At 50.3% G+C, this 13,105-nt stretch overlaps 8 protein-coding genes across 8 annotated transcripts; 3 read left to right on the top strand and 5 right to left on the bottom strand.

Moving 5' to 3' along the window:
• Nucleotides 1-139: 139 nt before the first annotated feature.
• On the bottom strand, nucleotides 140-1,477 carry P153DRAFT_368299 (uncharacterized protein). Its single transcript, XM_033668479.1, has one exon. It carries the CDS (start codon nucleotides 1,397-1,399, stop codon nucleotides 317-319), a length of 1,083 nt encoding a protein of 360 aa, XP_033522128.1. The 5' UTR covers nucleotides 1,400-1,477; the 3' UTR covers nucleotides 140-316.
• Nucleotides 1,478-1,748: 271 nt separating this feature from the next.
• Nucleotides 1,749-3,005, top strand: P153DRAFT_398318 (uncharacterized protein; the record flags this gene model as incomplete). Its single annotated transcript, XM_033671634.1, has 2 exons — nucleotides 1,749-1,892; nucleotides 1,941-3,005. The coding sequence occupies 2 exons, from the start codon at nucleotides 1,749-1,751 to the stop codon at nucleotides 3,003-3,005; spliced, it is 1,209 nt and encodes a 402-aa protein (XP_033522127.1).
• Nucleotides 3,006-3,132: 127 nt separating this feature from the next.
• Nucleotides 3,133-4,260, bottom strand: P153DRAFT_54614 (uncharacterized protein). The gene is made up of 2 exons (XM_033673269.1): nucleotides 4,138-4,260; nucleotides 3,133-3,900 (listed from the first exon to the last, which is right to left on the bottom strand). Exon 2 carries the CDS (start codon nucleotides 3,873-3,875, stop codon nucleotides 3,261-3,263), a length of 615 nt encoding a protein of 204 aa, XP_033522126.1. The 5' UTR covers nucleotides 3,876-3,900; nucleotides 4,138-4,260; the 3' UTR covers nucleotides 3,133-3,260.
• A 2,159-nt stretch (nucleotides 4,261-6,419) lies between these two features.
• P153DRAFT_387469 (uncharacterized protein) lies at nucleotides 6,420-7,382 on the bottom strand (the record flags this gene model as incomplete). The annotated part of the gene is made up of 2 exons (XM_033670651.1): nucleotides 6,420-7,242; nucleotides 7,267-7,382. 2 exons carry the CDS (start codon nucleotides 7,380-7,382, stop codon nucleotides 6,420-6,422), a joined length of 939 nt encoding a protein of 312 aa, XP_033522125.1.
• A 305-nt stretch (nucleotides 7,383-7,687) lies between these two features.
• Nucleotides 7,688-9,951, top strand: P153DRAFT_320184 (ankyrin). Its single transcript, XM_033665109.1, has 2 exons — nucleotides 7,688-7,858; nucleotides 7,908-9,951. Exons 1-2 carry the CDS (start codon nucleotides 7,791-7,793, stop codon nucleotides 9,775-9,777), a joined length of 1,938 nt encoding a protein of 645 aa, XP_033522124.1. The 5' UTR covers nucleotides 7,688-7,790; the 3' UTR covers nucleotides 9,778-9,951.
• Nucleotides 9,952-10,024: 73 nt separating this feature from the next.
• Nucleotides 10,025-10,556, bottom strand: P153DRAFT_358580 (uncharacterized protein; the record flags this gene model as incomplete). Its single annotated transcript, XM_033666814.1, has 2 exons — nucleotides 10,025-10,437; nucleotides 10,496-10,556. 2 exons carry the CDS (start codon nucleotides 10,554-10,556, stop codon nucleotides 10,025-10,027), a joined length of 474 nt encoding a protein of 157 aa, XP_033522123.1.
• Nucleotides 10,557-10,945: 389 nt separating this feature from the next.
• On the top strand, nucleotides 10,946-11,683 carry P153DRAFT_387466 (uncharacterized protein; the record flags this gene model as incomplete). The annotated part of the gene is made up of 2 exons (XM_033670650.1): nucleotides 10,946-11,292; nucleotides 11,350-11,683. 2 exons carry the CDS (start codon nucleotides 10,946-10,948, stop codon nucleotides 11,681-11,683), a joined length of 681 nt encoding a protein of 226 aa, XP_033522122.1.
• Nucleotides 11,684-11,869: 186 nt separating this feature from the next.
• P153DRAFT_344059 (uncharacterized protein) lies at nucleotides 11,870-12,683 on the bottom strand. Its single transcript, XM_033666035.1, has 2 exons — nucleotides 12,571-12,683; nucleotides 11,870-12,491 (listed from the first exon to the last, which is right to left on the bottom strand). The coding sequence occupies exons 1-2, from the start codon at nucleotides 12,632-12,634 to the stop codon at nucleotides 12,148-12,150; spliced, it is 408 nt and encodes a 135-aa protein (XP_033522121.1). The 5' UTR covers nucleotides 12,635-12,683; the 3' UTR covers nucleotides 11,870-12,147.
• Between the last annotated feature and the right edge of the window lie 422 nt (nucleotides 12,684-13,105).

Raw genomic sequence — 13,105 nt, 5'->3', positions numbered from 1 at the left:
GAGAGTCATGAGCGTGACCTTGCGATATAACAAAAAAAGATCAATAGTGCGTTAGGCACATAAGCTTGTGGTAGAGTAAGAACACGAGAGAAGAACATTAAAGGAAATTGAGGTATCTATTCTAGCTATTGTGTGCCAAATGATTTACAGGTGAACCCTCATCTTCTGCCAGCATTATGGAGTTAGAATGTTACCATATCCGCTATTGCTGCCAAACGTAGAAGAAAACGCTTTAGCTCTCCGAAGTTGACACTGTCTAGATTGGCTCCTCCTCTCGCCCTGCCCAAGATCCTCACACCCCAGAGCATATCACCGCTTAGTTCCCCGACACAAGCTCACCAGGCACCAGCGTCATCAGATCTGGCTGGACGATACCTCCATAGGGAGGCATGTAGTGGCATCGATCACAGCCACTGCAGAAGTCGCGTGCGCACATGTCGTTGCGACACTTCTCAATAGCTTCTGGCTTGTCGTAGTTGCCTGCGATGCAGTACAAGTAGAGCGTGCTCTCACACTTTCCCTGACAGACCGGATTATCCCCGTCAAATTCAGGCCAGCCATTGCAACCCAGTGTACCGTCCTGGTACTTTCCGCAGGCGCCGGGTTTGTAGCACTGCTGTAGGACTTGCCAGTTGGATGTTTCGGTGTTGCACTCGAAGACGAATCGACGCTCAGAGTCGCATGCGCGATCGCCGCCGTTGCATTGGGAGCTGGTTTGCTGCTTCGGGGCTCGCGGGGGGTTGTGGCGAGGAAGATGGCACAGGGGACTGTCTGTCTCGGTGATCACGCAGGTACGGCCGGCTCCACAACGCTTCTTGGTGGTCCAGTGATGAGAGGAATCGCACTCTTGAATTCCGTTAGACTTTTCGTCACAGCGCTGTTCCCCGGCTAGACAACGAGCTGTGGCGTCAGGGTTGACCCCGTTTTGAGCGGTCTCAGATCGTGCTTTGATGGGTGAAGTGTTGACACACTGAGCGTAGCCAATGCCGTCTATGTCGAAGTAGACGGTGCACTTCTCGCCTTTGGTGCAGGTTTGCTTTAGCTGCCAGTCACCGTTCGAATCGCATCGGTAAATGTGGTTGCCTTCGCACTTCACGCCTCCCTCGACGCAAAATTCTTCTTGACGAGGAACACTGACAGAACGGATGGAAATTGAGGGAGATTGGATAGCGACACACTCGGCGCGACCAAAGATCTCGGTGTCGTGGTATACGCAGATCTGGTTGTCGGCGCATTCCCGAGTGGTAACCCATTGGTAGCGATAGTCGCACTCTTCGATCTTGTTGTCGAGGCAGCGCTGCTGACCGAACATACAAGCGCTGTCTTGCGGAGGAATGCTAGATGCTAGAGCACCTTGTAAGGCCGCAAGAATAGGAACGAGGCCGAGAAGGAACCGCATCTTGAAGATTAATGTGAGTGACGAGTTGGTAGTGAGTCAGTGTCGAAAGAGAAGTGAGGTGTTATGTCTGCTGAGGAGGTGTCGAGGTGAAGTCAACTTTTGTGAACGAATTCTCGGTGAGCTTTCCCTATCTCATTGGGCCCTGTCACCTTCCTGTCTGTCTACCCGTGGTTCACTTTCACGCTAGGAAGACACAACTCAACTCTCAATCTGCAGCATAGTCTAGTCGGGTGGTGAATTATCTCGACAAGGCGTTCGCCAAAGTGACAGAGTGTATACCGGGTACGCAGCTGGCGAAATATCATCCTTCTCACTCTCCTTCCAATCTACCAGAATCTCAACCTCAACCATGCAAACTCTCATCCTACTGTCTGTTTCGCTCGGCGTGGCCGCTTCCAGCTTGAGCCAGCTTAGCGAGACCAATAACTTGATTCCTCAAGATGAGAACTGCGACATCGCGTGTTACCCGGCGTATTATCACTGGATGGGAAGGGTAAGTTGACCTATCGCAGTCCCTACAATTGATTGCTGACTATTATAGGGCTTCGATATCGACAGCGACACTTGGATCTATCAAGATCACGTCCACCACCAAGTCGCTTCTGAACTCTGTAGTACTGTCCACTGCTATGGCTGTCCCTTTTGCGCCCTCTCCCAACCTCTTGATGAAATGGCTGCCCTCCTTCAAGAGACTGTTGCCACTCGTCACAACGCAGATGCAGAGGTCAGCTGTATGGATTGTCAGGACTACTTGCAGGCTTGCAGCAATGGACTGAATCCACGCGTCAACGAGACGCCTGAATATCGGCTCTCGGCATGTGCAAGAGGCGAGTGTTATGCCGAGCAGCCATCCTGTCCTGCGCATTCGGTGGAAGAACGAAACTATAAAGGAGAGTTCGACTGCGAGTATGACATGTGTATCAATGGGCCTATGCATTGTCGGGAAGGTGGACAGTGTGAGCGGCGAATGTGTACGGACCTGGCCCGTCGCAACAACGTCAGTGTATTCCAAGATCTAAGTGGCATACACGATACAGCGCGAAGGAAGGATATACACAGCTGCAAGGACTGCACAAAGCTCTGGAAGGAATGTTTGCACAACATGTGTGTGCCCCCAAACGTCGACTGTCTCGCCAGGGTCTGCACACGCGCCGACGCTCTCCCATCTTTCGAATGCAGTGCCCGTTGCTGGTCCGGAACGCCCACTCATTGTCAGATCGGTAACTCCTGCGCGCATCCTGTCTTCGCCACCACCGGGATTACCATTCAAACCCATCCATTGACGCCCATGGAATGGCAAACCGCTCTATTAGCGCGAGGCTGCAACCAGTTCCGTGACATGTGCCTCGAGACGTGCGATCTCCAGTATGTCGTCGAAAGATGCGAGAGGAAATGTCGGAAAAAGTATGAGAGAGGGTCTTCTAGGACCACATGTACAAGTGGGTGTAAAGAGAGAACATGCTACCAGTACTGCGGAGAGAAAACTTGCTGCGAAGGTCCGCATCAGTGCCGAAAAGGTGCCGCGTTCTATCGATGTCAGAGGCTTGATCCGATGGACAAGACGGTTCTACGTGACAGAGAGTTGGAGTGCAAGGAGGACAAATAGGTTCTTACTCCAAAACCCAGGTCGAGTCTTGACGAAACAAGACGACATGAGGACAAGTAATTGATCATAGAAATTGAGAAAAAGCAAATCATGATGACAACCTAACCGCAGCAACATCAGTGGCAGAAGGAAAGTGTTTGAATGCATCAAAATATCATATGTATCATAGTCTCGTAGCTCAACACCACCGTTCAGCTTGTTCTGACACCCACCATTGTAAAACCGAATCAACACAAGTTCTCAATAACCTCAAACTCAAGAACCGGCCGTCTTGCCATCATCTCCCGAGGCATATCCTCCATCCTTCTTCGGCTCCTCTGACAAGATGTCTGCATTGTAAACGCGCTTGAAGTCTTGCTCACTCCAGCTTTGTTGTCTGGCGAGAGAACCTAGACTGAGGCCTCTCGATCGCGATTTCTTCGTAGCTTCGGGTTGACCAGTAACAAAGCCATAGTTCGGCACCACGCCCTGACCCGCCGGCGGGAAAGGTACCGTTGACGACGTTGGAGAAGCCACCGTTTCAGCTCCAGTAACGTTATCAGGCACATCCGTATCCGTCGACATGTCCGAGGAAACGGATGCTTTGTGAGCCTCTTTCAATGCGTTCTGGTAGTTGGTTGAGCTGGTACGCATGACGCCTGGTCGTCGGTAGGCCTGTAGAGCCTCTGGGGCGTCGGATCCGTTATCATTATCCACAACACTCCTGTCCGCGAACAATTCTGGATCCGGAGCAGCCGAGTCGGTTTGAGCGAAGCTGTTGTACGAGAGGGCGGCTTCGGCTTCAGAACGTGTGTTGGGCGTAAGACCTGAGGGAGTAGGAATCGAGAAGGAGCCGGTTGAGGGCGGGAGGAGAGTTGGTCGTTGACTCATGATGAGGGGTGTTTGATGTGAGTGGCTACTCTGGAGCAATCAGCGAATTGGCCTCTCAAGCTGAACTAGAACGATCCAAGCCACGATGCAACTGTAAGACGAGAACTGTGTACGCACGCGAGGATCTTTCAGATTAAGAATCAGCAATTGACAAGGAGTCTGCTGCTGCTGTACAAAATGCGTAGTTTGCTTTGTTTGAGGGTTGCAGTTTCCTGTCTCTAGTGTCAGCACAAGCTTGTATGTACCAAGAGCAACCATGTACCTTCGATTTTGAGCTTTTGCTATTTCCAGCGTATAGTATAGTTACAACAAGAATCGCTGGTCAATCAAGTGGTTTAGAGCAGTGTCATCTGACGAGGTCCCCCTTACTTGAACCCGGCGCAGGGTATGATGGCATTGCTTGGCCGGTGACGTCTACCGTCCTCGCGTACAACCCATCCAGGGTCTAAGTTGCGGGGCTACTAGGCCACATCGCGTACTTTGTTTGCTGCTCTATCGGAGATCTTTACCGATCTGGAAGTCAGGAATGGAATGCCTGCTACTTTTAGGTCCCGAGGTGTTTAGGGAGGAGAGAACAGAGTGTTCGGTGATGACTGCAAATATTCTACCACCAAATGCCGCGCACGCAGGTTGGCGAATGTGAACAACGCCGCATTATTGTCATAGAGTATGGTCAATATGATCGTTTTAACTCATGACTGCAATCATGCTTCTAGATTTCTTTTCACGCCAGATATCGATGCAAGCATTTACTTTTTGGTTTTCACGAAACCTCAATAGGTGACGACTTCCTTATGGATGCAAAAGCGATTTCGACTCAAGCAGCTACTCGCTTGCAAACCAACTGTCGGATAAGCATACCTGGAACCCTTCCTTCACGCGGACAACAGGCCGTGAGTATGCGGAAGATGCCTCAGAACACCATCTTCCCACTTACTCTTCCCAACTATCCCAACATAACTCGGAGAATGCATTTTGGGCGTGATCTAAGAAGCATAGAGACAGCAGAGTCGCACTCAGTAAGGAATCGATTTTGTTCGCTCTTTTCTTGGGATGTACTAAACCATGAACTGTATTGAATTGAAGATTCTTTGCTGGTACTAGGGTACTGACCTGTAAGCGTGCGCATCAAACAAAGAGAAAGTAGTTCGTGGAAAGGAAGATGGCTCTAAGGAGCTCAGAACTAACAACGGAGTACAAAGGAACGCCTTTGGGACACAGGTGGTCGATACGTGGGATCATACTCGAGCAGAAGTTGTGGAGAGTAGGCACGTTGATGTCGAAGGATGTGCAAGGAGATTCTGCATGCGTTGAACAAGAGGAATGCTTCTTCTGTGCGGCTTCGACTGAAGGCGGGAGACACCTGTGTGTTCTGAAAGTTTTCAGTGATGCGAGCCTTTGTATACGTATAAACCGAAACATACTGCTTAGTCTGACCTCAAGCTCATACCATCAGTATGTTTTGACGCCTCGTCGCCAGGAAGATCTCGTTCATAGGCACAATCGAACCGGAAATTAAAAATGACAACTGGAACTCTCGCATACGAGTGCCGACTTATCATGTCTACTTGTGAGGCCGCCTTCGAGGGTTCACCAACCTCACTGGTGTTGTTGATTCGCAGGACGGGCATGTAAGTGTTTGCAGTTACCCTTCTTGCACTTGACAAGAAAGCTTGCGAAACATCTCTAGGTAAAGTTCTGTACTCGTTATCTGAGCAGACTCATAATTTAACAAACAACAGTCTGACAGTGTTCGATCTCGATTGGTAGAGCCTGCGTCTCCAGCGAGGCGAACCTTCAACACATACCTTGTTGGTATCGCACGTTCAACCGTCAACCTCGTAGCCTTACGATCGCTAAACGCTATGATGTGTCGTCTTCCTAAGACGAGATTCAACGACTCTGACAAGTTTTCCGTTTTGCGCTGAGGAGAAAGAATTGTTCAGGTGTATATATGCGTCTACATCTGTCATCACCACCACTGCATCTACATTTTTCAATGCATCGACCACGCCAGCATGATCACTGTCTAAGCCCGTGATCTCTTTTTGAACGGAAATAAGCTGGATATGAAAGTATAATTGGCGAGCGTGGACAATTTTGTGTTATCCGTGAGTGCTGACAGTACTTCGATTTATGCCATCAACAAATCTAAGAAAGTATGTTCTTCAATGCAAATCGAGGCGTTTTCAGACTAGTCAGACGTGCTACACAAACGAGTTCAAAGAAACAACTTGACATTCAACTCTTAGGTACAAAAACAAGAGCGCGGGCTTATACTTTAGAAAGTGAGCACAACATTTGAGTGTAATCATTGGACTATTTGGACTACGCAATTGTCCTTGGAAGCTACAAGACAAGCTTATGGCGCTGCTTGATGTGATCGCGCAATTTGTCGAAGCGGTAGAACGTTTTGGTGCAGTCGATTATGGTACACCTGTACCTATGCGATTCGTGCTTCCTCAGGTGGCGGCGATAACTACCAGGGCGACGGAATATTTCCGAACAGCCTCTAGGACAACGAAGGTTTTCACCAACATTCAACTAGGCGGTAGCAACCTGGATGGGGTGCAAGCTGGAAGCTGAATTGAGTCCGGCCTCGTTGGTGGCTGGCATGATTGGACGTGATGCAGCTCGACTTTGAGGAGCAGGATCTCCATTGAAGAACGGTGGGGTCAGAAGGAAAGCAGGCATCTGGATGTACTCCGGCTTGAGGGTCGAGTACTGGTCAAAAGAGGCCATCGGTTTCATCGAAGAGCTCGAGTTGAACGGCAGACGACCGACTAGATATTCATCTCCCAGAGCGACAGCATGCATCTTCTGATCCACGACTGCTTGGTTGAACATGGAGTCGATGAAAATGCCACTTTGATAATCCGGAAGGTAGACAGGTTCCATAGGATAGGCAGCATCGAGGGTCTGGGCATCTCTCAAGGGTTGAGTGCTTGCATGCTGATCAGCGTTCAAACCGAGAAAGATGTCGGAATATGGAATATCGTTGGGTAAGGCAGACGAAGAATCCAGCACATGCGAATCATCGATAGAAGGGCCATCAAGCATCAACCAGTTGGTTGCGCATTCATTGAGGACGTCGTCGTTGCGTGGGAACGGTATGTTGATCTGCCCATCAAACAACCCGACCCCCACATCTACATCGAGACGAGGAAGGGCCGCGACGTTCAAACCGTTCAGGCCAATGGAATGCTCGTTAAGAATAGGGTAAGATGTTCTTGACAGTAGCGTGAACTCATTGGCGAGATCGTCCTGCAGGTAAGCTGGCTGCGACGGTACTGGCAGCGATTGATTGGCTTGGGTGAACCCAGGCATTTGTTTGCAGCCTTTGTTGTTCGCAACGGAAAAGGCATACCTGCATGGTGTTAAAAAAAATTACCGGTCAGCTACAGGAGACGCAGCAGAGGTCGAGCTCCTCGTGGCTTTGATAGACGTATCTTCCGGCATCGTCAGAGTCCCTTTGGCAAGGTGTTGATGTAGGGGAAACTGTGCCATTGTCGGATGCAAAGCACAAATAGTCGGTAGGGAAAGAAGAGTCTTGGTGGACGACGGAAGTGGATCGACCAAACAGATCGAGCAATTCGTAGAGTAGTCGAGTTCAATGGATGCGAGAGGGGAGTCAAGAGAGAAGCAGGCCGTCAGAAGGGAAGGGGGTTGCAATACCTATGTGACGAGGGCAGGCTGGGTTCACGTGTCGCATTCGTCTTCGTCAACCCAACGAGCAGCCAATGACATAGCGAGCGTGCACCCTTTTCGCATGCAGCCATCAGCCACACAGCATACATGACTATTTGACCGTATGTTACGCACGTATATATTTGTTCATGGTCAACAACTAGCAACTTTACAATGCATTTTCTTTTAGCTCATCGCTACCGTACGCTTCAACACTAGTACTTCACTATGGCCTCCGGAGATATTTTTCTTTGTGAGGATTGTTCGAAACAGTTCAACGCTCGTGGAGGATATAAGTGAGCACTTGATGGTCCTCTATCAGCACAATACTGACTCAAGGTCAAGTCGACATCGAAAGACGCACTCCAAACCATACCCGTGCGACAAGTGTGCGAGGAGGTTTGCACTTCGATCAGATCTCAAGCGACATGCACTCGCTCGACACCGGCTCGGGCAGAGCAAGTATGACTGCTCTGTCGAAACCTGTACTTTCAAGGCAACACGCAAAGATAACCTTCGCCAACATATTCGCCAAATCCATCCAACCCACTTTTCTAAACAGGAACGGGGCACTAAGCAACGAGACTTGCTGCTCTCTTTGGAATCGGCTGAGACTTCTGCGAAGACCAGAACCAGACAACAACCGTTGTTACTTCCTACAATGCTGCAAGCGGCAAGTACAGGCAACATCCCTCTTTTAGTGTCAACACTAGACGCTGGTATTGATCTGTCAATGGAGGCCGACGATGGGTCAACTGCGCTGCACTGTGCCGTGAAGACCAATCAACTAGATATGATCCAGTTTCTTATTCGGATGGGAGCAGAGCTCGAAACTCGGAATCTTAAGTGGCGAACGCCATTGTACGAAGCAGTGTTGAGCCGGCACCAACCTACCATTGCTCTATTGGTAGCGAGTGGAGCAAAGTTAACGAAGGAATTGGCCGATAACATGATCAGTACAGATCAGTTCGAACTCATACGAAGCACTGTACACCATATCGAGGGAAATCGGGATATAAGCCGCCAGGAAAAAAGTCCCGATGAGGTCTCGTTCTTGCACAAACTAGTGTCTGGTTCACAAACCGACTTCGACTGGAACTCTGAGCGTGAACATCACATCCTGCGTAGAATCATAACACAAGATTGTACATCAATACTCAGCCATCTCCTAGACTCCGGTAAACTCAATCCAAACTTCCGGTTCAGGAGTTCGTCATCTTTGTTACATATTGCGGCGATGAGAGGATGTACGAAAACATTGAAATTGTTACTCACATGCAAAAATACCGTAGTCAACCGGAGAGACCGCGCTGGTTATATTCCTTTGGAAAGGGCAGCACACCATGGCCACCTAGATCTCATACAAATTCTGCTTGCAGATGAAAGAATCGGCTATGAGGAGATGGAAAAGAACAAACGATCATTGCTACGAGCATCCGCTTTTGGTCGACAATGGAGCATGGTCGATTTTCTCTTGTCGAGCAAAGCAGAAAGTGCGGCATTCGAAAGCACGCCGAGCAAAACGACAACACTGACGAAAGAAGAAGCTATGGGCATTGTAAGGAGGCTCTTAAGCTACAAAGACTTTTCTATAAACGAGAAGGATAGAGATGAGCGAACACTCTTACACATAGCGGCGCAGCACGACGATGCGAGCTTAGTGGAGCTGTTACTTGATCACGACGATGTTCAAGTGAATAGTATGGATAATAGGGGAGAAGCCGCTCTAAACGTTGCTGCGCAGAGTGGTTCCTGCAGAGCTTTGCAGTCTCTCCTCAAACATGAAGATGTCGGCATAAACTATCGGAGTTACGACGGATCGACAGCGTTGCATGATGCCGTGTGGAAGAACCAGATATCTGCGGTACAGCTATTGCTCAACCACAAAGACATCAACCCCGAACTCCACACAATTTCTGGTTCGACTGCTCTAGATCTTGCAAAACGGTATGGCCGTACCGAAATCGTCAATCTTCTCGAAGCTTATGGAGCAAAAGGCTCAATCAGCAACGAGAAGCAGCCCATCGCACCACCAAACGAAGTCATCCCCACCGACAACTGCATAGGCGGAATGCAAAACACAGACGAAACAGACTTGAATTTCGACATCTCTACATTCTTGGATCTGGATTTCGAAGCCGAAATGGAGGACGTGGGTAGCAGTGAAGATACAGTAGACTCGAGGTATCACAACGGGAGTTTTCGTCCATGGTGACGCGGCGATCAGTCCCAAGAGAGATTTGTGACAGGGACAAAAGCAGTGATATGTTTCGGATATCAAGCGGTGGAGAAACGTGGGATGTTGAGTTAGACCGCGTCGAAAGATTTCCATTCCCTTCAAATCCATATGTATCCATCAGACCGTTATCAAATTGAACTTCTTTCCAACACACCAACCACTACATCATCCACCCCCAAACCAACACTCCCCTCAAATTCCAACCCCCCACCCCCAACCACCTCTAACTCAAGCTCTTCGCCGCATCCGCATCCTCAGGACTACTCTCCTGCAACGCCTCCAAAATCGCACTCAAATCACCTTGTCTCTTCCCAACCGACTGCCTCGCCGCCTGCGCATCCTCGGGATTATTCCCCGCAAGCGCCTCGAGAACAGCATCCACATCGGCCTGTGAATCTCTCGCCTGCAGATCCGAACTACTAGCAGCAGTAGTGCCCGTGCCCGTACCCTGTTCAGCAGCCGCAGCGTCGTCCGGGCTGTTGGCTGCGAGCGCGGCGAGGATGGAGGCTACGTCGTCTTGGGAGCGGCGACGCAGCTTCACGCTCATGGCTGTTGCGGCGGCTTCGGCGTCGTCGGGGTTGTTTTCTCGGAGCGCTTCGAGGATGTCGGTTACTTCTTGTTGGGGGTCGCGCTTGACTTGGTCTTTGTTAGTGATGGAGGGATGAGATAGGGTGGGAAATATGGGGGTACGTACGGGTTGCGGCGAAGACGATGCTGGAGAAGGTCGCAGCGGTGAGGAAAGTGGTGAAGCGCATTTTGAATAGGTTTTTTGGGGGTGTTGGAAGTATGTGAGTAGATTGGAAGAAGATAGATGTGACCAGCACAAGAATTACAAGATAGTATTGATAAAGAGACTTTGATGGAAGACTTGATTAATAGACATGAGCATTTGGGAAATATATACAGTTTAACAAACACTTACTAAGCTTGCCTTTGACAAACCTAAAGCTCGTCTCATACCTGAACGTGCTGTGACATGCTACGTAACGGCACGGAACTCTGTAGGATTCAGAACAGCATCTCTTCCCATGACGAACATGAAATGGCTGGGTAGTTTAGTATCCGGACGTCTGTTTTGAAATGCTCTCGCGGTGTCTGTTTCGGGACGAGCTTCATAGCATCACGAAACAGATTTCGAAACGCCATGACCACAAGAGCTTCGTCACCACACAGCCTCAACCTACCACAAGCTGTTGGTACGGGATCGAGTAGAGCCGAGCTGCAACGTAGCTTAGCCACAGCATTTGTGCCATTCATACCAAACAATACAGTCGCAGCAGGAACTAACGACGTCACTCTAAGAGCGGAGACTTGGTTCTTTTCCTCACTCTTCCTCACTCCTCCTCGCCAGGCATCAGAGGAAACCCCATCGCCCGCCAATTATCCCCACATCCTCAATATGGCCGTCTCGGTCTTCACCAATAGTGTCCAGACCCCTTCGAACAACGACGTACATTACTCCGCGCAGTTTCGATTCAATTCGTTTCGTTCGTTCGTTCGCTTCGATTGAATCACTACATCTAAACAAAGTTAACAACCACTCAAAAGTCGCAAACTCGAATCAACTTACCTACCCCCCAAACAGACCCCTCCAGCCCCTCCACCCGTCTTCCCCGACCCCAACCTCACAACCCCACAACCCTCTCCATCATGTCACATCCAAATACACACCCCAAACCACAACACGCTACACAGCACCGTCCAGCCGCGCAAACAGCCACATAACAAGTTCTTCGCACGATCAAGTTCGAGCTCGAGCTCGAGCTCGAGCCAGGCAGGCGATAGCGGGGCACGCGCGGGAGGTCAGGAAGCTTCGGGTGAGCGCATTGGTGCGGTTGCGAAGGGTGGGGGGGGGATGAGGGTAGATTGTGTGGAAGGGTGAATGACAGTTTGTGAAGGGCTGGGTTGACACTTGATGGTAATTGATAACCTCAGACGGACAGTCCTGGGTGATGTCAAGTTGAAAGACTTGGCATTGGGTGCGGGCCAAATGCCCAAGTTTACCATAGACCTTGATGTCCATCACACAGCATTGGAAATTTAATAGAAAGTCCCTAGAGTCGATTCTCGGTGTTCAATTGAGTCCATTGTCATCATTATAAACCATGCGCTCGCGTCACTACTCGTAACGGAGCGTCCATACATGTACCTCGGGAACTGGACATGTGACGTGGTAGCTTGCTCTTCAGATTGCTCGTCTAAAGTACATGTTTTACAATCTGACCGGCCACTAGAGTAAGGAAAAGAGGTAGTCGTTCCTATGCACCCACCCATCCGCAAAATTTTCCACCCTTTGTGACCCGAACCAAAGACCCGATGTCAGGATGTCCAATGCCATGCACATATCTACGCGACGTAGAGGAGCAAGAAAGACATCATGAGCGCGAAAAGACCAGTGGCCTCAGCGAAGGCGAAACCCAGAACGGCGTACTGGAAGAGCTGGCCCCTAAGGGAGGGGTTGCGGGCAACACCCTGGATGAGACCGCCGAAAACCGTACCGATACCGACACCGGCACCGGCAAGACCGATGGTAGCGAGACCGGCACCCTGGATCTTAGCGGCAGCGACCATGGCGGCAGCGGTGGACTCGACAACGACGCCACGCTTCTGGATGAGGTTGCGGCCGGCGTTGTTCTTGAAGGCGTTGCGGGCCGAGGCCATGACGAGGCTGTTCTGGGTGGGCTGGCGGGCTGCACGATGGGAGTCAATGGCTGCTTGATGAAGCGGATAAAGCTCAATGGGTGCGAGCGCTGGAGGTGGAGAACATACCAGCGGTGGTCATGCTGCGGGCGGCCACGCGGGCGGCGCCGAAGGAGCGGGCGATGGCAACCATTGTGAGAGCGTTGACGGCCGGAGTGGAGATGAGTTGGGGATGAATTGGGGTTGCAATGGATGGGAGGAGGTAGCAAGAGGGAGGAGAGAGAAGGTTTTCCAGGTCAAGAGGGCGCTAGCGAAGCTTGGGCCTAGTTGTCACGTGCTGCTCCTAAACAACCCGATCTATCGCTGCGCCCACACTCTTGACAGCATTTGACGGGGCTGACCGTGGTTCAGATGCTGTGAGCAGCAGTTTCGTCTCGGTATTGACATGTTTATATGTTGTTGAAGCGTTGTGCGTCTGTTGACAGACGACCCCATCAACCGAAGACTCCAAGCGTGGTCGTGAGTTAATCGATCTTCAGAAACACCACCCCGCAAATAACAAAGATAAGAGCTCATGACATTCCATTACCAGAAACTCTTCCATCGATAAACAAGACTTTTGACATGCATTCACCCGCCTCATCCATACCCCCCAATCCGCATA

Source organism: Dothidotthia symphoricarpi (genome assembly GCF_010015815.1).
Source record: "Dothidotthia symphoricarpi CBS 119687 unplaced genomic scaffold P153scaffold_14, whole genome shotgun sequence".
NCBI classification, from domain to species: Eukaryota; Fungi; Ascomycota; class Dothideomycetes; order Pleosporales; family Dothidotthiaceae; genus Dothidotthia; species Dothidotthia symphoricarpi.
The sequence above is the reverse complement of the archived record's forward strand: the minus strand, read 5'-3'. Positions and strand labels throughout refer to the sequence as shown.

Excerpts from the sequence above, each read along its gene's own strand:
- P153DRAFT_344059 (XM_033666035.1), bottom strand. The coding sequence starts at position 12,634 with ATGGTTGCCATCGCCCGCTCCTTCGGCGCCGCCCGCGTGGCCGCCCGC. Across the intron at positions 12,492-12,570 it reads CCGCAGCATGACCACCGCTG|CCCGCCAGCCCACCCAGAAC; the intron begins GTATGTTCTCCA and ends CCCATCGTGCAG.
- P153DRAFT_320184 (XM_033665109.1), top strand. The coding sequence starts at position 7,791 with ATGGCCTCCGGAGATATTTTTCTTTGTGAGGATTGTTCGAAACAGTTC. Across the intron at positions 7,859-7,907 it reads AACGCTCGTGGAGGATATAA|TCGACATCGAAAGACGCACT; the intron begins GTGAGCACTTGA and ends CTCAAGGTCAAG.
- P153DRAFT_54614 (XM_033673269.1), bottom strand. The coding sequence starts at position 3,875 with ATGAGTCAACGACCAACTCTCCTCCCGCCCTCAACCGGCTCCTTCTCG.
- P153DRAFT_368299 (XM_033668479.1), bottom strand. The coding sequence starts at position 1,399 with ATGCGGTTCCTTCTCGGCCTCGTTCCTATTCTTGCGGCCTTACAAGGT.